Raw genomic sequence first — 23,731 nt, 5'->3', positions numbered from 1 at the left:
CATATTGCCTATTTTTCTGTTGCTAGGGAGACTGTAATCTGGTTTTGTTCATGACACACTTGTATGAACCGAGTAACACTGTGCCATTCCAGGTCTGGTGGCTGACTTCCTTGTATCTCTTGGTTTTATCCATACCCTTTTTTAGAAGTCAGGCATGGAAGCTGATGATTACTGTTCAGATTACAATCATTTTGAAATCCTTAACACTTCCTTGTAAGCAGATATTTAACTTCAGTGGCTGCTCTCTTGGAATCCTTGCTTGCTTTTTAGTTAGCTCTTCCCCAGCATTCTCTTACATGGTTACTTTGTTTTTGTATCTTGACATAGCACAGAATATGGCAATACAGAGTATACTAACACTTATAGTGATCACATTTGGAAGAGAATATTCCTTCTCTACCATCCTGGAAATTCTATTCCTGTTCATGCAGCTGCTCTTCTTCATGCCTTGCAGTCTTCCCCGTCTCCTTTCAGACACTTAATCTTCCCAGTGTTTATACAGGCACCATATGTGTGTCCACACATGGTCATCTTCTTTGCACTTTGTCATGTAATCCTCCTTCCATTAATATTGGAGATCTTAGACTTGTAATAAAGCCTCATCCAGATGATGTTACCATTTTTCCATTCCATAATCTGTTACTGTATGAATTTCCTTTCCTTTCTCAAAACGTGGTGGTGTTCCACGTGGCTATATGTGATAACCTTATTCATTTTCCTGCTGCCTTTGCATTACTCTGCCATTTTTAGGTAATGTTCCCTGCTAGGTCATCACTTGGATGTATAGTAAACTTCCATGTTCTTGGTCAGAAAAATCATTTTCCTTTCTAACCTGCACACTGAGCCATAAGTATGTTCCTTTTTCAGCATTTGCCATTTCAAAAACATTTCAGGTGATCTCAACCCTTTACGTAGCCTATAATGTTCGATTAGGAAATAACTTTTTTCTGTTTGTTACCATCCTTTGCTGTGGTAAACAGGTGACCTACATTTCTCATGTAATTCTTCTTTTATGTACTACAGATGTTAACATTATTGAACTTTGTGCCCCTACTTGTGAACATCACTATAGGTAGATTTGCTTTCTGTGAACTAGATAATTGTTCATGTTCTGCATAACCCTTTACATGTTTCTATCTCCTACTATAGCATAAGGTCTTCCCAGCATCATGCTTTTGATTCTGAATCCCAGTGGCTTCTTTCAATGTGTACAGCCATAATTACAGAGGAATGCCTGTTGGAAACGATCTAAGACAAAGGCAATAATAGAAAAATGGTCATGACATTGCATACCGGTCACTTACAAAAGACATGATGTGTGTTGGAGGAAAGATGAAGCATGTTCCTCCTTGTATGGACTCAAGTTGAGACATTGTTTACTATAGCTGGGATGGCAAGGCAGGAATCTCTGAACAAGTTGTTTACTCACAGGTATGATGACAGCAGGTGAATGTCTCACTTCTACAGTGCTCCCAACGCTTAACAGTCCAAAACCAGAGTTGGCAGTATTATTGACTCCCCGGTGGCAGTACTATGACCTGTTCAGAAGCACAACAGGAATTCCTTCTGTTACAACCATTTAAATTTTCTTTCCCTGTAAATAGTATTCTGCCCCCACCAAATGTCAACTCCTGTACTACATCCTGGCAGGCTGTGATTCTCCTCTCAAAACAGCATTTTTTTCTTTAACTTTCTCTGCGTGCTCTTTCCTTTTTTCAAGCTCAATCTCTCCCCTGTGTACTCTGCTGGCCACTGTTTCCTTGCTGCTTTGTTCTCTGCAAGTTTTGTTCTTCTCCCTTTTCCATTGTCAGTGACTATGAATTTGCTGTGTTACTTCAGCTTTTTTGACCCACATTTTGCTACAAACAATTCATCCTTCTCCATGCACATAGTGTGACAGATTTCTAGCTGGCATAAATTGATTTAGCCGCATTCATGTCAACAAAGCTGCACTGACTTAGCCCAGATAGATCTGGGATTGTCCTATGTATTTATTGAATGCCTGCTATTCTTCATGAACACTGTATTCATGAACATAGTTCTCTAAACTGTGAGATAAAAGTAGGCAGTAATCTTTATACAGGGCAGTTGGTTGGACAGAACTGTTAGCTTCCATCACTCAGTTATGATGGTACAAATTGCATACTTTCCCTTTTGTGTTGAAAATGAGAAACCATAGCAGCAGTAGAGGTCAATAACTAAAAAAAAAAAAATGCCATTAACCACCCACATCCTTCTTTATATACTAATAACTACTTGAATTTGCAGTTCCAGACTGTACTTTTCATTCAGAGATGTTCATGGATGCATGTGTCAAATGTTCAGATCATAGTGGCTATGGAAGATAAATTTACTGATACAAAAAAAAAATGTAAAAAGGGGAAGTGGGGTGGCTGAGTTGGGGTGCAGGGACACATGGGTATGGAGACAGATGTTCCTGACTGAATGAGAGAGGCTAGGGGTCAGCCAGGGTCTGCATAGGGGAGGCTGCCTAACAATCCTCTCTTCCCCCCACCCCCACAAAAAAAAATCCTGTTGCATACTTCTCCCACCCATATCCAGCAACCTTCCAAGTTCACATGCAGGCTCTTTCCCAGCAATTACTTCCCTCTCCCTCAGCTCCTCCATTACTCCTGACTCCCCCAAGCCTTTGCATGGCATCTAAGGGGTGCAGGAAATACGTTTCCGTATTGTAGTTTAAATGAATTATTACTCAGAGTTCTGTATTAATATGTGTAGTAAGGAATCTATTTGTCAAAAAACATTTCCTGAATCTTTTTTTGTCTGTATTGTTACAGACATACTTGCTGACGGGTATTTTGAAATGAATTACCAAAATAATTGAAACTGGTGTGATTATATTGTTGTTTTGATTAAAATATGCAGAATTTTTTTTTTTTTTTGGGTGCAGAATTCTCCCAGGAGTAAGCTTATAGCAAAAATTCTTGTTGTTATTCCCTAAGTGTCTGACTTTGCACTATTAAATTTCATCCCATTTCTATTTCAGTTTACAAGATCATCCAGATCTTTTATGGCATTCTGGTCCTCCTCCTTATTGGCAATACTGCCAACTTTGTGTCATCCACACATTTTATTAGCACACTCCCACGTTTTGTGTCAGATCAGACCCTGAGAAACTGCAGTAGTAAATGCCCTCCAGCCTGACATTTCACCTTTCAATATGATTTCTTGTGGTCTCCCCTTTAACAATTTCCTTATCTACTTTTGAATTCTCATATTAATCCCCATCTTCTTTAATTTAACTAATTTCCTACATGGAACTGTATCAAATGCCTTCCTGAAATCCAGGTAGATTAGATCTACTGCATTTCCTTTGTCTAAAAAAAAAATCAGTTATATTCTCAAAGAGAGGAATTGGGTTGGTTTGGAAAAATCTCTTTTGTAAAACCATGTTGTATTTTATCCCAATTACCCATTCACCTCTCTGGCCTTAACTATTTTTCTCTTTCAAAATTTGTTCCAAGACCCTTGCATACAACTGAGGTCAAATTTACAGGCTTCTAGTTTCCCAGATTACTTTTTTCCCCTTTCTTAAAAAGAGTAACTACATTAGCAATTCTCCATTCATAGAGTGCAACCCCTGAGTTTATAGATTTATTAAAAATCCTTGCTATTGAGCTATTTCATGTGCCAGTTCCTTGAATATTCTTGGATGGAGATTATCCAGGCCACTGATTAAGTCCCATTACGAAGAGTTTGAGTTCCTCCTCAAATATGGTAATTTCTACTTCCATACCCTTGTTCCCATTCACCACTCAGCCACTACTCCTGCACTCTTCATTTGCCTTATAAAAAAAACTGAGGCAAAGTATTTGTTTTGGTTTTGGGCCATGGCTAGATTAACTTTCATCTCTACCTCATCCTCAATGCTTAGTTGTCCCACTTCTTCTTTCCATGTTTTCTTTTTCTTTTCTTTTTTTTTTCTCCTTATGGCTATAGAACCTTTTACTGTTGGCTTTACTTTCCTTTGCAAGGTCTAACTCTGCTTGGCTTTTGGCAGGTCTCACTTTATTCCTACACTTTCTAAATGCCAAGAGGTAGCTTTCCTTGCTGATCCAGCCCATCTTCCATTCTTCACAGGCTTTCTTCTTTCTCTTGATGACCTGCTTGCTCATCCAACTTGGTCTGCCACCTTTCCCTGTGAATTTTTTCCCCTTGCTTAGGATGCAGTCTTCGGATAGTTTCTGCAACTTTGATTTAAAGTAATTCCAAGCCTCCTCCACATTCAGATCCTTGAGTTCTTCAGTCCAGTCCATTTCCTGAACTAATTCCCTTAATTTTTTACAGTTAGCCTTTTTGATATCAAGGACCCTAATTCCAGATCTATTTTTGTTTGTCCTTCCATTTAGTTTAGTTTAAACTGAATTAGCTCATGATGACTTGAACCAAGGTTGCTCTTCTATGAGGTCCTCACTACTTACCAATACCAAATCTAAAATGGCATCCTCTCTTGCTGGTTCAGTGCCTATTCGTGAAAAGCACATTTTTAATGGTTCTTCAACCAAGAACAGGTTTATTTCTTTGACTTTTTTTTAGCCAGCACTATCACCAACAGCACCGTACCCAATAACACCCACTAGAGCCTGGCTCAGCTGTGATGAAGAGGAAGCAATGTCTCTTGCTGAATCACAATATAGCTACTTCAGGTGTTTGCCTCCAGGGAGATATTCCATTTTAGTACTAAACCAATCTGACCCTCTTTAGGGAGTGACCAGTGTCATGTGATGTGATCTGCTGCATTGTGTGATATGGCTTTGGAGGCCTTTAAAAAATCTTCACCAGGGAAAACTACAGTATAAATGAGAATCATGGAAAATTTTTCTAGTGGTTCCACCAAAGTCTGAAGCATAGCGCTCCCTCCCCCCAACATACACACTTGGATTTTGTATATGATTATATTTTCTTTTTTGATGAGAACAATGTGTTTTCATATCCATCTAAACAAACCCATAATCATATTTTCAGTAGATAATAGACAGTTAGAGAAACTAATGCCAGATAACTTCGTGGGGAAGTCAAAAGGATATTGATGCCTGTTCTTGTCGCACACCATCCTTTATTCTCAACCTCTCCTCAATTTCTGGCATCTTCCCCAAGAGGTGATAAGGGTTTCTCTATCTGTGTCAACTTTATCGATTTTTATTTTCCATCTCAATGAGTTAAATGCCATCAATCACTAAACCTGAGAGTTTACCTTCAAACACATGAACTGCTGTCAAAAAAAGTGTAAAACAAATTTGTGGTGTAAAGCAGGGCTTCACAGGGAGGGGTGGTGGCATGAGGCAAGCGCTGCTCTCTTGTGAACAACTTTCTCCTGTTGACCCTAATATTGCACAGGGAAAAAATTTAAGGGTTTTTGTGAGCTCTATTGCTAATGATCATCTAACAAATTTTTCTTCTGACACTCTGCCTTAGTCAAATTTCAGCAAAGCCACAGATTAGATTCACTGGTTGCTAGACAACATCCTGTTTTCAAAAGGGGTATCCAGTTGCTGCAATCACTGAATGGGGGGAGAGAAGAAGAACTTGTCAAAGACAAATTGCTCATAAATTAGGAAGGATGGTTCTGCTTGAAATTTAAACTTACTCCTCCCCAAACACATCATGTATAATCTGGCTCTGAAATATGGATTAGGATAAAACTCAAATCCTAAATCATGGGTTCTTGCACTGTGGCCTGTCTAATTTTACTACTTAATATCAGGCTTCCTTACTCTGTGTGAAGGTCAGCAACAATGTCAGAATGGTCATCACCCAGAAGCAGCTGCTCGTGAGCTTTTCAGAAAGTACCACGGTTAGCTCACCTAATTTAGTGAAATAAGCAAGTTGTACTACTTTGAACAAGTACGTATTGAGTTCTCATTAGTACATAGGTGCTGGCATGGTCCTGTATTTATATTTCTAAATGGATTTGTTTATAAAGGAAAAAAAAATGTACTTACTGAAACAGTACAGTGAAGTTTTTCCATTGACATTTTTATACCACCCAACTGTGCAGTTTGGATGCATAGTACATGGTTTACACAGAGGCAAAAAACAATTATGCAGAGATCTCCGCTATTATTCTCCTCCCAGGCCCCCCATCCCTTCTACAGTGTTGATTTAAAAGGAAAGATGGGGAGGACGTTGAGACTAGACTGTCACACAGAACTTAGTTGTCTCTAAATGGGGTCCAGGTTGACTCTTAAACCAGGTAGGAGGGATGGCCCAGTGACTAGATGTACTCGTTTCGGATGCTGGGAAACCCAGGTTCAATTCCTTGCTCTGCCACAGACTTTGTGTGACCTTCGGCAAGTCGCTCAGTTGTGGTTTGCTTTAGTTACTGGCTAACCTCACAGGTGCTGAGCGTATAAATACATTAAAGATGATGGGGTACTCAGATTCTAAAGTAGTTGGGGCTGTGTCAATATGTTGGATCTCTCCACAACCAATAACTTTATCTAAGAGGAGGGTACGTCTGCACTTTTTGCTGAGGGGGATGCGGGTGGCAGTCCCAGCTTGAGGAGACCTATCGTCATTAACTAGCTCAGCTAGTACGCTAAAAATAGAGGGTAGCCACGGTGGTGGTGGGGAGGGGATAGCTTCCCTAAGTACAGACCTACCCAAGACACTAGGGATGTACTTGAGAGGCTTGATCCCAGTGGTACTGTGTCTACACTCTAATTTTAGTGTGCTAGCTTGATCAGAGCTATTCTGGGCTGGGTATGTCTCCTCAATCTAGATATCAGACTCCCAGTTCAAACCGTAGATGTAGCATGAGACGAGCCTATGCCTGACTTTCTCAAAATTCATGTTTCCTAGAGTTAGCTGAATAGATGGATTAGTTTATGAACACTGTTTGTTAGTGCTATGAAGTCTCTTTGGGCTTGAAGATTGCAAAGTGAAGCAGAGTGACTGCCTCAGATGAACTGTAGTCACGGGAAGATATGTGAGGGGAAAGGGAATGGAATAAAGTGAGCCAGCAGTGTGCTTTGGTGTTGCACAAAACACATTAGAGCACATAATCTCCATCCTAAAGCACTTGCTGTCCAAATTTGCCAAATTGAGAGCTAGAATTCACCACATGGCAGATTTATCACAGGAAAGCGCTGGGGTTTAATGCATTATTTCCTAACTACATGGATTTCATGTGACTAAGCTGTCCTAAATAATTGTTTTTTAAAACTTGCAGGAGGACGATGTAAGCTGTTGTAATGGCAAAAGTAGATCTAGTACAGGATGGTATCCCTTTTATACAGCAATATGAATTTTTGCTGTATAAATAAGGGGGGGGTGATAATCTTAGGTTATGTAGCATAAAATGGTTACTTGGCACATGACCTGCAAAGGGCTATTTCCATTTGAATTCAGAAAAGAGAGGGAATGAGACCTTATGCAAGTTACCACGGTGGAATGATTATCACGATAATTTAAATGAGAGGTGTTAATTGGATAAGAGAATTTCAGATAGGGTTTGGAAAAGAGGCATTTTTAAATAAACAAGATGAAACTTCAATAACTGAGGGCCTAGTCTTAGTACTATAGTCAATATGAATTTTTCCACAGACTCAAATGGGAACAAAATGCTTTCGCAAGCTAATGGTCTAACACAGCAATCAATGGTATTTCTGTGTATTAACACAAGAATGTCATCCAACAGTGGTGTATTGACCTGAGTAACTTACTTGCCCCCATTTCTAGGAGAAAAACAACTCTTCCTACAGGCTATACCTTCTCAACACTTGGGGCTTCAGGCCAAAATATCACGATCTCTAACAAGTGATCGGGGGCTACCTTAGCAAATTTGAGTACCAAGCTGAAGAGAGTGCTTAGGCAGCCTCTCAACAGCTAGCTTTTGCTGGTATTTGTTGTAGGGATTGTATTTAGCCCAGAAACTGGTGGAAAACCAGGCACAGGGAACTTGAAAGGGAAAACCTTAGGATGATGAAGGAGGCTACACAAGAGGTTCTGTGAAGGGGCCTGTGGTGGCATACTGATAGTGAGTTTCTCAGACATTGTCACCTGTGAGGACACCCATAGTCAGACCACTTCTTGCCCACCATCCCAGACAATCCTTGCAACACCTGGACATCTGTTGGTGTACAGAGATGTTAGATACATTTCTCTTAACGCTCTTGGGTGCATCAGGCTGAGAGTGAATAAAGGAGCTTTTACCAATTCTAGTCGGTCTCCTTGGAAAAGAGGCCAGTGTGATTAAGATTAGATGCTGTGCTGCACAGAGAATTCTTAAGAGTTTACTTTACATGTAATTTGAGAGTTGTTCAGATAGCTTCTGTTTCAACCTAAGGTGCTCATCAGATGGAAATAGTTGCAGTAATCCGATAGTCTATTGTATATAGTGTGGAAATAGTGTTATCTTCCTATGAACAAGTTTTAAATATGTCAGATCTTACAAATAGATAAATGATTTCATGTAGGGGATACTGGTTTACCAACCAAGATCTACTGCTGGCTGTGTAACTTTATAAAAAGAAAAGGAGGACTTGTGGCACCTTAGAGACTAACCAATTTATCTGAGCATAAGCTTTCGTGAGCTACAGCTCACTTCATCGGATGCATCACTTTATGTAATTTTATGTAATAGTTATGTGTAACTTTATGTAATAGTAAGCAAATGGGAGGATAAAGCATCACAGTATACCTTGACTTGAACTAGTATAGTTCTAATTTAAGCCTCGTTGTATAGTAGTAATTGTAATATAGTTAGTAAGATTTAATGACTTCCCTACAGTATGCTAGATAATAGATACCTGCCTAAACTCTTGTAAACCTCAGATGTGTTGTGCTTGTTCAGTTCCTATTCTTGCTATAGAGGCTCTTTCTGTTTACCTTTCTGTTGTCTGTTTGTTCTTTACTCTTTCTTCCTCTGCTTGTCTTCATTGCTCTCTACTATTGTCCTTTTCTTAAAACTAGGACACTTTTGTGATAGCTACCTGTTAAGAAAATTAAGGAATTTATTCTGTTAGCACTGTTGTGCAAATTGATTTAATTACCTAATGAGACTGTGTGGTCAAAGGAATGCATTCATCAATCTGAAATCACCAACTGAGCGTGTGCCTTACTTGTGACAAACTTGTGAATAAAAAAAGCACACATGCAAAAAATATGTGCAAAACTAAATAGTCTTCTGGGAGATATTGACCATGTAAAATACTCTAAGTGCAATAAAAGCGTCTTGAGTAATTGAAAAACTGTTCAATATTGGGGTTTTAGTTTACAAATCACTAAGTACCATAACAATGTTGCTTTGTTAGGCTCGTAAATGCAGTCACAAAAGAAATTTATTGCTTTGTGTAGTGTACATTAAGTAAAATTTTCAGAAGCACCAGAGTGATTTGGGAGTTTACCATTAAAAAGAACTCCAATTCCTAATTCACTCCAACACTTTTACCTAGTTTGATTAAAGTTAAATATCAGAAAACCAGCAGTCCCTTTTTACTATAAGTAGTTAACATTTGAATACCTTCTCCTAGGGCGAAGTATTGGTATGAAATTCTGTGGCACTCTATCCCTATTATAGTGTGTGGAAATTTGTTATGACTTGGCTTCCAGGAGTGCCATGAATACGATTCCTCTGGGTTGACTAGCCTCTGCAGAAGTCCAGTGAACTACGAAGCTGAGACTGAAATGTTGTTTGCTGAGTTAAGGAACTTCAGTGAGTTTTAAACTTATTAGGGCTGTCTTCACTGCAATAGTTAGCTTGAGTTAGTACCCTTGAATTACTCCATTTGAGCAAGCCTAGTCAACCTCCTTTTCCTCCTGAAAGATGCTCTATTCAGACACTTGTCAAGGCAGAATGCTTCCTCTCATTTTATTGCTTTGAAGAAAGCACTTGTCAAACCTTTCTCCAGTATTGCAATGTAAACTTTCACTATCATTTTGTTCCCTGCAGAGAGAACGCTTCCCTTTGCAAAGCCAATACAGGGAGAAAGAAGCTGGAAATTTGCAGAACATAGTAAGTAATATGACTATATGTATTGAGCCAGAGCACTGAGCCTTCATTAAAGAATCAGTGGACTGATCTTGGTTCTTACAGTGAGTTTTTCACTTTTTTTTTTTTTTTTTGACACAAAGAGCTCCAGATTACTTGTCCATCCTATTCAGTAACAATTAAACAAGTTGAATTGCTGTCCATGTGGCATCTGAGTTTCAAACAGCATGAACTAAAAGTTAATGGCTGGGAAATAAGACCAAAGCCAATACTTACATTCATGTCATTTTGTCGTTGGCTTAATGTCTGTGCTTTTTTCATAGTCTTTTTTGTTAGTTTTCCTTTAATTGGAAATTGATTTTAGTCGTAATGTATCTAAGTTCTTGGAAGATATTTTCCATGTCCCCTTTTTGTAATGTAAGTTATTTCATTGAATCACTAGTGACTAAGGAAAGTGCATTAAACTATTATAAGGGGCTTATGGCAGAATAAAAGGTGGGTGCTGATGATAGTAATTAGTCTTCACGTGATGTGCTGTGGAAGCAGTATTTGAAGAATGAAATTGTTGATGCTTTTTAATGTATGGAGTTGTTTGTAATTTTAGAAATCAGTAAATGGCAGGCATCCTAATTACGAAGATGAAAATCCATTGAGCCAAGACAACCTTCAGCAGATGTACCCAGTTCACAAGCAGATATGTTACAAAGATTGGAGCAGCAAGTACCATCAAAACCCAGGAACTGGAAGAATCTACATTAATCCTAGAGAACACTATGTGTGATTGCTTCTCCTGCTGTGAATTTTTATACAGAATAAATTGGTGTTAGATAACTTAAAATGTTGAGAAGTCTGCAAGCTTAACGCTTGTTGATTATAGGACAAGTACGTACCCCGGTGTGTTTTAGCAGTTCCTAAAGAAGTAGGTACAGAGCCAATTAATAGTCTTTGTGTGTGTGTGGTGAGAGATGGTGAGAAATAGGCAGGCAGAAAAGATACGTATTTCTGGAACAACTCTTGCATTTGTGACTTTGATTGTGGATTTACTTTTTCAGTAGCATAGTGCTTATCTGTATTGTACTTTTAAAATCCCAGTGTGTGTTGATAGCTGAAGGGATCCTCCAGAAGAAGAGCCTCAGCTGCCTGTGTTAACCTCACCAGATTTAAGAAACGCCAGCCCATTCATCTGTAATTCAAATGTGTGTTAAATGAATTTAGAATCTATTTCCCTAATTCATTCTTAGGGATTTCTCTCTCTCTTCCCTCCCGCCCACCCCCAAAGTGAATGTGCTTAATACAATTACAGTTCCTGTGTACAAAAAATGAGGGATGAGCTGGAGGGAAAATGTACATCCTTTGTGTCAAGTGAGAAATTTGTGTCTAGGTTGTGGGGTTTTGTTTAATCTTTTAAGACACTTCAGAAGCATCACTACTGGTAAATAATTTTAATGAGATACTGACAGAACTTGACCACAGCTTCTGGTTCCCTCCCCCATTACCTCTATTCCCCATTCCAATAAACAGTCAGGTGCTGGTCTGTTACTGTGCTTTCTGGACCAGTACTGCCTGTCTACCCACCTCATAAGTGCTGTTCAATTCTTTTCTGCCATGAGTCTCAGGTCGCATGTTCTTTTTTTTTCTTCCCTTAGCTCCCAGTTCACACCTCCCCAGACTCAGTCTACCAAACCTAAATCTAGCTGCTAGAATCAGATCATACCTGTTTCTTATCTGGTTTAAAACATTCCCAAAAACCGCACGTGTGCACCCCCATCTTGCCCACTCAGAACTCCAGACACCAAGACCTAATTCTCAGTGGTCCCTAGGAGCTGTGGGTGCTCAGTACAGAAGAAAAGCAAGCTATCTGTTCGCTAGGGCCATATCTACTCTGTTGTTTGCTGACAATATAAATTCCAATAGTAGCAATGGGGGTGGGGGAAAGAACTTTACTCTAGCTGTGGGCAAATTTCACGCTGTCTTCTAACCCTGCCCAGAGCAGATGGGAGTAATAGTGTTGTGAAATAGCATGTGAATGGCTTGCCCAAGCTAGTAATAACACAGGTGACACTGCACTGGTGTTGGTAACCGTGGAAACCTGTGTGCAAATACAATTTGTGTTGAAAAGGCGCAGTGCTCTTGATGAGTACAAATAAGTTTCCTGTCAGTTAAAGAACCTGCACAGATAAGCCTGTGTGGTCAATTTGAGAATTTTTTTATTTGTCTAATTTAACAGGGCAAGAAATGGGACACTGAGTACAGATGACTTTAAAGACTTTAACTTGGATACAAGGGCATAAAGGGGAGTGAGTGTTCTGGAATACAAAGGAAGTGTCTCAATAGACACTAGACAATTTATTCCATAGCTAACTTACTAGGACATTTTGAAAAGAGTAATCCCCCTGAGCATTTACCCACTTGAGCTAATTTTCATTCCAAGTGTGCACGCTCGTCTCAGACAATGGATTTACTGCTGGTTTTGTAGACAGTCAAAGATACTGGAGTATTTTTTAGCTGCTGTATTAGCAAATCATATGGCACAGAATCACAGGCATGCATTGTCTGTCCTTAAAATTGTGACTAGCAAATCATCTAAAACATGAGTTTTATAAGTAACTGACTAATTAGTGCTGGTTGATGGTCGGGTAATTTATTTTACTGTAGTATCTCCAGCCTTTCATAAAATGAATGTTTAAATAATGAAAGTTACATATTGGGTGGTAATCAAAGCATGGTTCCCACTCTAAAGGTTTCTTCATGCCTTGAGCCACCGGTTTGAAAAAGGAGTTGCGTCTTTATCTCTCCTAAAGTTTTCTTAGTTTTTTTCTAAACATACGTTTGTCAGGTTTCCCAGCTCAACAACTACCACCTTAACATGCTCTTTGTATTGTTACCATTGTAACAACTTGCTTTGCAACACAGCAAAATGTATAGGGCTTCAATTCTGAGATTAGTTCCCAGGGGGCCTCCTTACACACACACACACACACACACACACACACACACACACACCCCATGCGGGCTCCAGGCTTTAGCTGCAGGGCACTGAGTCTTGGAGCTTTAGCCCTGAGGAGAGATGGGGGCACCAGGGCTCAGGTCTTTAGCTCCCCGGGGAAGAGGGCACCAGGGCTCCTCTCTGGTGGGCTCTGGCTGCATTTAAGCCTTGAGAATATAGCTACTGGGAACTGGTATACTGAAATTTCATTGACAATGCAGCAGAATGAAAGCTGAGATTGATCACAATGAAATGCAGCATGAAAAGTCTGCTTAGAGTGAAAATTCTCTCCAAAAAATGAAGGTTTCCAGTGTGTTTGCCCGTAACCCATTAACTTTTCATCTTTGTTCTCATACATGAGTCATTAACAATTAACTGTGGTGGCAGAAGAGGGCAGCAAGATTGGTTCCAAGTACTGAAGGGGGATTTTCATTTTGCAGCCCTTGTGTATAGCCTGTCAGAGATGGAAGTAGGGAGACTGTCTGGCTTCCAGCATTGTTGTAAGGGGCCTGAAGTGCAGGCATTTTGAGTTGAACACCAGTTTATATGATGTCCGTGTATACTGTGTGCGATGCACTGTGGCAATTGGAAAAATAGGGAAGAGTGGGAAAACCTGAGAAAGCAGCAGTTCTGCCACCAGTGCATAGATGCGGAATACATGTGGTGGTGAGAAACAGAAGTGGGGAGAAGACACAGAGCGGTTTTCAGTTGAAAAAAATTCTCGCTGTGCGAGTTTCTCTCACTTGTTTCTCTGCAATGATCCCAGTGCTTTCGCTCTGCCTTGCATGATGGCAGATGAAGCAGCGTGGCTTGTTGCTTCATTTCTCACTGATTAAAACTTCAGTTCGCGAGGGCCCAGGAGACAATAGAACAAGGACGAAATGAGCAGGCATGAACTTGACGGGCAGAGAATGTCTTCACCACTCTTAGTTCTGGGAACATAAAAGGATGTTGGTGACTTTTCATCTGTTTCCCCTTCAGGCATCTTTTAAGGGTCCGAATAGAAACAATTTGCGTTTACGAAGCCCTCCTGAGCTGTAGATCTCAAAGCTAGTGGGTGGGGGAAATAAGTGGCTGGGTACTTACTGATGACTTCCTCCTGATGTGAGAGGAAATGCATACCGACGGAGACTCGGTATTGAAAAGGTCGATACAGGAAAAAAATAGCTGCTGCAATGTATAACCCTTTAGAAGTTGGGATAACATCTCGGACAGAACTTAAACATTCAAGTCCATGGTTGGAGGTGCTGGAGGAAAATAATGAAATAAAACCAGGTGCAGGAAAATGTACTGCAGCACCTACTCATCCACTGTTAAAACAGTGCTGCCGCTGTGACAAATGCTGCCCAACAACTCAGTGGAGCAGATTCCAACTGAATTGTGGCCACTGAGGTCTCTGCCTCCTTAACTCCCGCTAACAAATTCTGATACATTGCTAAGTGGCGTTACTTGGATACGCAGGCTGCTAGGAAAAGTGCCCCCCACATCATCTTGTCCTTAAGACAATTATCGTTATACATGTGAATGGAAGTTTTGTTTGTTACAGGCCAAGTCTCTAGTGTACTTACCCTGAAGCTGATGGAGTTACAAGAGGAATGCATTTCACAACAAAAGTGGTCCATTTATGAGCTTAGATAACTAAAGTTTTACCACTTGCCCTTTTACATTCATCCCCGTAAGCAGAGCTGCAAAAGTTAGATCTGGATTCCCGTTGCCCCAAAGATGAAGTGTGTTTGGATCGAGGGCTGTGGTTCAAACACATCCTAAATAAAACGTATATTTGCTGTCGGATGTTATCTGGCTGAAGTACTCTTGTACTACTGTACTCTTAATTAAAGAAAAATTTTATGCAAGACACAGATGAGACAGATGGCTGACAAAGTATTTGTGAAAGTTGGATTTATATAAGCAACAGATATTTAAGGCACTTGTTCATGAATATAGATGTTAAAACCAAAAACAAATCTAATCAAACAAATACTGAAAGCTGGAAAACCTGGTATGTAAGGTTGTGTGTGAACCTCATTAATTCACACTTGCTGGGGCTTTTATGGTAGATTACTTCAATTTGTGAAGCACTTGATAAATGTGCAAATACATCTCTATATCAATATGCTCATGATCTTAATTGCAATTTAATAGTCTAAATATACCAGTATTAGTATAACATTTGACTAATACTAGGTTACTATTAACCCCATATTTTTAATTACCATATGGATTGTGATTAATTTATTTGCCTACTTATTACCATTGGTATAATGTATTAAATTGAATTTTCTTTACGGCTGTTGTTGATTTTGAGTAGCATTCTGTTAGTGAATAATCAGATAAAAACAATAAAATAAATGTTACCGCATAGGAAGGATTTGGGAAAATGTAGCTAAAACTTACAGAATTAGACAAAGTGTAGAAGTAAATAAACTGCCTGTTTCATGTTAGTAATATGCAGTATCACCACAGCCTTCCACTGCTAAATCTTAGGGTACATAAGGAGAGGAAGATAACCAGTGTGTTACAGAAGCCTAGCAGGCTTGCTGATTGGTGAAGTAGGGTACTATTGTAGTTGAGGGTGAAGGGGGTTATGCCGTTGCCCTTAAAGTTTCTCTATGCTTTATGTATGTGAAGTTGGATAAACTGAATATTTGTGGTATAAAAGATAATTTCTATAGTAACAATAAGGAATTACCTTTGTTTGTTTGTTATGGGTAGCACCTAGGAACTTAAGTAAAGGATCAGGATACTAGTGTGCCAGGCATTGTACTAAAGATGAAGAGAGAACAAGCCCTGTCACAGACTGCTCACAATTCTACTTGTCAGAGAACACAACAGATGGATTAAACTGATTAATGTTGTGGGGGTGGGGAAGATCGGAGGATAATGCAACAATAGAACAAATAATTTGGTAGAAAAGCAGAAGTCACGGCACATCACTTGCCTAATAATTGAGAGGCAAGGGGGCAATAGAATACTGATAACTACCTTAAACAGTAGTATGGGTCATATGCAATAACATTATACGGATTGGTAAAGAGTCAGTTGAGTCTCTATGATCCTCCCAAGTCAAGTCCAACAATCCTACTAAAAGTTGTCAGAGCTGCTTCAAATAAGGATTTCTCACTTGACTGCATTTGAGAGCTGGAACTTCCTAAAATAAGCACTGGTGAATCTCGTTGCATCTGGAGAGTACAGCCAACTTCTACCTGCTCCCTTGTTTTCTGCATCTCAACTTGATGGTATCCAGGAAGTCTCCGGTATTTGCATAATTTAGGAGTTATTAACCAGTAAACAGGAGTTCAAGGATCTGTGTAGTTGATCTGATCACAAAGCTCATTTTTACTACCCTAGTCGTCTCAGACAGCCTTAGTCCCTGATAATCCTATTTTTGGAAGCTACCAACCGCTTGGCAACAGAAACATCCAAGTGGTATATTAATTGATGCCTGAAGTTTGAGTGAAAGCACTGACTAATGAATCCACGGAAGCAGGGTGGAAAATGCAGATACACATTTTCTTTGGCTTAAACAAAATATTATTCTGTTCAATATAACAATGGCTGTTCAATGAAGTGAACTTCTTGTTGTCAGTTGTAGTACAGTGCCCTACTGAGCATCAGATCATAGACTGGTCCATGGCTTTGTTTCTGGGGAGAAACTTTACTTTAATCTTTCTACTAACTACCTAATTTGCCAGCAAAATGTTTCCATCATGGTTCTGGATTCCATATAACAACTTAATGTGTGGATTCCATATAACAATTTAATGTGTAGATTCCTCTGAGATGCGTATTAACAGTCCTCTAACAATCCCTCCCCACTCCGCATCAGACAAGTATGTCATCTTCTCCACCAATCCCCACCATATCTCTACAGTGCACTTGGATACCAATCTGGTAGCATCATACAAGGATAACTCTAAATTTTGGTGGGAGTTGTGTACGTGCAAGGACTGAGATCAAAGATTATTGCTGGCCCTGAAAGTAGTGGGTCTGAGAAGGGTGGTTTCCAAATCAAGTCTGTCTTGCTTTTCACTGTCATTGTGCTTGAGACCCAGCATATCTCAGTACAATACAATATGTAAACTGATTTTTTTTCATACTGTGGACCGTGTAATACAGGGAGAGTTTTGTGGTTTTGTCATGGCATTTGATTTTTGTGGCAACTTTTCATATCATTCATAATGGCGTAGCATCACCATGGCAGGGCAGCAATTGCTTATGTGGAAAAGTAATACTAAAATCTTATTTATTCTATTTTCTTAATCAACTTGAAAGCTGGAAATAACCCAGAGGAGCCAGAACCATGCGGGCAGCAACTGTATGTAGACCACCAATGCTCCATGGGCCACAAGTTGGGAACCTTTGCTGTGAAGCATTGAGTGGGTCCATGCCAATAGCAAACTTTTTTTATTCTCTATTTCCTTTTTATGTAAAATAGAAAAAGGAAGACCTTGGCTGGAAAATCTCAGTGGCTGGCAGTTTTCAAGTGCTAAATGTAAAAAAATCCTTTCTGTTTAAGCACACAACAAAGCACCAAAAGAACAGAATGAAATTTCAGGTGCAACAGATTAAGTACAATGGCTATGAATATTATTTTTTTTAAAAAAATCCTTCATTTTATCAACTTCATTATTGGTTGGAAAAGCAAGTTTGAATGTATAGTACAGCAGGTTTCAAAGCTGTTGCTATATTTGCCATGTTTACTGTTACTACTGAAGCAGTTTGGTTCAGTCATGGGTAATTGAATACATGCAATAATTTTTTACCCTACACCTTTACATTTTGCTTACAATATTCAGGAAACAATCCACTACCCTTATAGTCTTCTGATGTGGATTCATCTTTGAAGTTCTTTGATTTCAGTTTTGCAAATTAGAAATCGAGGGTTCTATCAAAGTGCCAAACAGAACTTTTTCTTTAAGGGAGATTTTAATCAACAAGGCTGCACTTCTATGTTAGCTTTTACCATTAAATTGCATAATGTTCCATTGTTACTCTGGTTCATAGACATGCAAATAAGTCTCTGAAAAATATTAGCGTTAAAGTAGGTTGCTCAAGGTACGTAGACATACAAATTGCAAATAACTTTGTAATGCAAATTGTGTACTAATGTGGAGTTTACAAGTATAATGATTAGGCAGGTACATTATTAAGGACTTTACCTGTACCAAGCAAAAAGGATTTCAGTAATGCATGCAGTGAGGCTTAGAATATTGAGTTGTGAAATGTTGCCTACGTTACTATTTAGTATTAGCACACAACTCAGAAATGTGGGTGGGAGGTCATGGGGGAGAAATTCAGAATACCTGGAGAGAACAGAAAAAAAGTATAGATGTATTATTTTGAGATCACAAATAAAAAGGACAACAACATTGTTGAATTTGTAGGCTATCCTAAGCTATAAGAAATAGTCCTTTACTTTGCACATTTTTGAAGTGTATGTATTAGACTTGTTTTGAATAAAAATATCCAGAACAAAGGTTTTCATCTTATATTTCACTGTATGGCAAATCTAATAATTGGCAGAATTTTTATATTTTACAAGAAGGTGTAGTGACTTAATTCAACAATCCCTAAATATGTGCATATAGGAGAAAACAAAGGTTTGCTATAATTTCATCAAGGAGGGTTGCTCTTTGATATATGACCCCACATGCCTATACTCACACAACACCTATGCTAGCTAAATTCTTTTTTTCCAAAAGTGATGCATGATTTCATGGTGTCTTGAGATGTCTTGAAGGGGGCTTGAGTCTCAGATAGCAGGCACTCAGCATTTATTGAAAATCCTGCCCCTTTAAGGCTTCTTAAACTGGGCCCCCAAAATAACAAGTAAATTTTGGAGAAATATGCTTAACATTCATATAATAAAATCAAAGATCCTCATGGCAAATACCTTAGTTTAACATCTACAATTGACTAACCATGTTTAGTAAACGAAAGTGATCCACCTCTTTTGGATATAGTGATAAGGAAAGCCAGAGAAAATGGAGTAGGAGCTCAAGGAAAGGGAGGAACATCCTCCCTCCAGGAGTCAGTTACACATGGTCATGTAAGGAGTGCTACTGGCTGCCTTAACCATATTTAGCAGGTTGGCTACCTAAAGAAAGCTTGCTAGGAAAGGCACCTGTAAAAGTGAATCTGATGTTAGGTAAAATCTGGGCCCCACTGAGTCCAGGAGCGTTTTGACAGATGACGAGCCACATTTTCAGCTCTGGGGAACTGAAGCAGCACCACTGCCTGACAGCCTTGCCATTGTTAATGTAAGAAAAATGGTATTCAGCTCTCTGAGCACCATGGATTTGGTATTAAAACACCCTATTGTTTTCAGAGGTAACTGATACTTCCTTTTTCGTTTTGAGATGATGGGATAGTTGACCACATTTAGTTGTGCTCAGCTATGATGTTAGGTGGACACAATAAATTTGAATTCATTTTTGACACAAACGGCCTGGACTTGTAATGGACCACAGCATCATCATCACTGTCTGACCTAAGGTAATGCAAATAAGGTGGATAGAAAGCTGGCTAGATCGTCAGGCTCAATGGGCAATGATCAATGGCTCCATGTCTAGTTGGCAGCCAGTATCAAGCGGAGCACCCCAAGGGTCGGTCCTGGGACCGGTTTTGTTCAATATCTTCATTAATGATCTGGAGGATGGCCTGGATTGCACCCTCAGCAAGTTTGCAGATGACACTAAATTGGGAGGAGAGGCAGATACGCTCAAGGGTAGGGATAGGATACAGAGGGATCTAGACAAATTAGAGGATTGGGCCAAAAGAAATCTGATGAGGTTCAACAAGGACAAGTGCAGAGTCCTGCACTTAGGATGGAAGAATCCCACACACCGCAACAGACTGGGACCGAATGGCTAGGCAGCAGTTCTGCAGAAAAGGACCTAGGGGTTACAGTGGACAAGAAGCTGGATATGAGTCAACAGTGTGCCGTTGTTGCCAAGAAGTTCCTCTCTATTTGACATTGGTGAGGCCTCATCTGGAGTACTGTGTCCAGTTTGGGGCCCCACACTACAAGAAGGATGTGGAGAAATTGGAAAGGGTCCAGCGGAGAGCAACAAAAATGATTAGGGGACTGGAGCACATGACTTATGAGGAGAGGCTGGGGGAACTAGGATTGTTTAGTCTGCGGAAGAGAAGAATGAGGGGGGATTTGATAGCTGCTTTCAACTACCTGAAAGGGGGTTCCAAAGAGGATGGATCTAGACTGTTCTCAGTGGTAGCAGATGACACAACAAGGAGTAATGGTCTCAAGTTGCACTGGGGGAGGTTTAGGTTGGATATTAGGAAAAACTCTTTCACTAGGAGGATGGTGAAGCACTGGAATGGATTACCTAGGGAGGTGGTGGAATCTCCTTCCTTTGAGGTTTTTAAGGTCAGGCTTGACAAAGCTCTCGCTGGGATATTTAGTTGGGGTGGGTCCTGCTTTGAGCAGGGGGTTGGATTAGATGGCCTCCTGAGGTCCCTTCCAACCCTGATATTCTATGATTCTATGAAATGCAGTAATGGCATGGCATGACTGAAATTGTATTACCCGGATAGTGCCTTCTATCTGAAGAACACTAAATATGTAGCAGACCTAAATGAACTGAACTTCACTACTTCACTTTGAAATAGGTAGCTAGTAATTATCCATATTTTAAAGATGGAGAAAGACAGAGAGAGGTAAGTGATTTGGTAAAGGCCAAAAAATGTCAGTTCAGTGGCAGAGCTCAGAACAAAACCAAGATCATCTGACAGTTTACCAATGTGTGAAATTTCAAGTAATTAACTTGGATGTTGCTTCTTATGCTATGAATGGCCAAATTATTAACTGTACTACTTCTGAAGTATTTGACTTGCTTCAGCAATAATTCTTGGGCTATAGATTGTCAAAAAACTATTCACTGCAAATATTTAAAATTGAACGTCACACCTGTGACAGACCACAGACTGTCAATGAATTGATACTTCATAACCAACGGGCATTAGGGATATACGTTTTAGATTACGAAAAATTGCACTTAGCTCAATCAAGCTATTTTATCCCCAATAATAAAATGAGCAATATGCTAAGGGAGATGGCAATAAGATCAGTGAAGAGACATAGGTTGAAAGGTGGCTGGGTGACAGCACTCTATTGCATAATTGAGTCGTGTGTTCTCTGAATGGCTTATGTAGCCCAATGAATTAAAAATTGCATTCTCAAGTGTAAACCTGGCAGTTTAATTTAAATTGCTTGATTATGCACATAAGCACTGGCTTTTTGTACATTCGCTAAAAAAGTAAACCAATTGCAATACAATGAAAGTGAAATAGTTGTAAAAATTGAACTAATACTTGGAGATTTTATTTATTGCATCCTCCCTGTTGTAGAGAATCCTTTCCCATAAATTTAATAGGGACCCTTCCGTGACTTAATTTCAGGTAATTTCTAGCCCAATTTTGAAATTAAAAATGCACAACTGGCCCACTGTAAAAATTTGAATTTTGAAGCAAACTCTTTCAAACTACCAAAAGGATTTTTGTTAGCTCAATTAATAAAGCTGAGCAGTGACCAAAATTGACATGACAGTATGATGCCTATATGTTGATCTTAAGACACTTAGCTTCTGATCTTGGCTCACAAAAAAGAGAGATTTTTTGATTACATAATACATATCCTGGTTAGCAGAAGGCAAAGTATTCAATGGACGTAAGCTATACCGCTAGGAGACAGAGCTAAGCTGTTTATCGTACAGGGTTAAGCCAGGTTACTGGAAACCATATGGACGAAGCCTGCATTGTAATGCTTACCTTTAATGAAAATTACAACTGTCAATCATAGCAAAGCCAAGGTGTGAGTTCCTCTGCTCTTGCCACAACAAGCAGCCAGTCTTAAATATTAAGATCTACTTAACATGACAATGCCACTGTCCAGTTTCCTGTTCTTGTAGGCATTCTCTAGAGCCATGAGTTTCACATAGTAGTGGACAGTTTCTCTTCAAGTAATGTGTCTGACATGGTCCCAGTAGAGTCAGGAATTCAGAGAGGCCCTCTAAAATGGTGATTTGATACAGTTACAGTCTGAAAAACACAAATGTATTGTTTCCATCTTTAATCTTTGCTCCAGATTACTTTTGTGCTGTATCCAAGTCAAAAGACATTTTAATTGCCAGCCCAACAAACTCCACCTAGGAGCCTAGAAAACAAGCTGTTTTCCTTCTGCCACCTACGCATGACTGGTAATAAAGAATGTGCAATTGGACCTCAGTTCACTGTTCTGATTTTGAGGCAGAACAGACGCTAACTCCTCACCCTTGAATGAGTTGACTGTGCAGGGATACACACTGCGAACAGCTAAAGTATGCAAAATATATAAAAAACGTTAACTTAATAACTTGCTTGAATATAGCCACAACTTGATTATATTCTGCTTGGAAAAACTATGCCACCAGCATGATTTAAGAACCTACAGCCTACCATATGGAAAAGAGAATCAAAGCTTCTTGTGATCCTGGTCTGCAAGAGGAAAAAGTTTATAGGGTTTGCCGTATCAGAGTTCGCTGTTGCTCAACTGAAAATTCAGAATCTTTCTTTTTTAATAACAGCAAATATATCCCTTTAAACATTCAGTTGATCCACGAGCATGGATACCGTACAGAACTTTACATCCAAATTACTCTAGTACCTGCTGTAGTCAATTAAACTATCTAAATGTATCTCCTGGGCTGGTGCAAACAAAAGGTGAGTATCTTAAATGCAAAATAATACATACACACGCACACACGATAGCAAAATTGTAAGTAAAGAAGTGGTAGTAATGATGTTAGTCTAGATGCTTACATATCAGTGTTGGCTGTGCCTTACTAGTTTAGGTTATTAGTACCTCTGTTCTCTGTGGCCAGTATTTACTAACTTAATTTGAACTCATTAACTATTTTGTATTTATTGGCTAGTTCCCAGAGAACTTACACTTACCGAACTTTGAGTATAGAATAACGAGGATACACTGTGTCTGTCTTACATAAGAGATTACATTCTTGCTTGAAGTGCAAAATGGAACTCTCTTTTCTACAAAGTTGCTCTTAGTGCCTCTATGGCATTTGATAGTGGGGAAGCAAAAAATGTGTGTGTAATCTAAATAAGACTTAATATTTTCTTAACTATCACAGCTACAATTATGGGTAGTACTATCATGACAGCCCTTTGCGCTGCCTTTATGTAGAAATAGTATGGACTATTGTCCACTGTTACTCTGAAGTATTGGTTACAAAGTGTGTATTTGCTCATCAGAGTAAGAATCTTGGAATTCTGGCTCTCTCCACCAATTGTTCTGTTTGGACAATTGTCAAGTTAAGTCACAGCCAGTCAACTGAACTCTTCATTAATTAGTCTGTTGTGTTGCAAAACTAAGTTATGACCTGTTTTTTTAAAACATCACAGCCTTCATGTGTGTAAAGCATGTGTGTAAATTGTGACTTCACAATTGCATTTAAAAAAACTATAGTTACTGAGGCACTCAAATAAATCCAGAAATGTCACATTTTTAGTGTTACCCTGCACAATTTACCATTGCAGAGGATAGAGTCCAAAAGCCTCAATTTTGAGACCAAATGGGAAATGTTTAGAATGTTTGTTGAAACACGTTGCTATGAAATACCACCCAAGCTCAACCATCTGTTTGTTTGGAAAGCTGATTTCTGTACTCAAATCCAATAGATAAATTAGCTACACTCTGGCATACTCGGAGGTTTATGTGGAAAGCCAAAGACCGTAATTCAGTTTCTGGTGTCATTGGTCAAAGAGTTCTAATCATAATG

General features: G+C 39.3%; 1 protein-coding gene across 1 annotated transcript in view; it reads left to right on the top strand.

The window, feature by feature from the left end:
* Positions 1–18,401, top strand: part of NECTIN3 (nectin cell adhesion molecule 3) — a 119,489-nt gene extending 101,088 nt beyond the window's left edge. The window contains exons 8-9 of the mRNA XM_073306147.1: positions 9,914–9,976; positions 10,557–18,401. Coding sequence (XP_073162248.1) covers positions 9,914–9,976; positions 10,557–10,733 — 240 coding nt within the window. The 3' untranslated portion in view covers positions 10,734–18,401. The remainder of the gene's footprint in view (positions 1–9,913; positions 9,977–10,556) is intronic.
* The last annotated feature ends 5,330 nt before the right edge of the window (positions 18,402–23,731 follow it).

The sequence above is a fragment of the Lepidochelys kempii genome, chromosome 1 (genome assembly GCF_965140265.1).
Source record: "Lepidochelys kempii isolate rLepKem1 chromosome 1, rLepKem1.hap2, whole genome shotgun sequence".
NCBI classification, from domain to species: domain Eukaryota; kingdom Metazoa; phylum Chordata; order Testudines; family Cheloniidae; genus Lepidochelys; species Lepidochelys kempii.
Note: the sequence above shows the minus strand (reverse complement) of the source record. Positions and strands in the feature narration are given on the sequence as shown.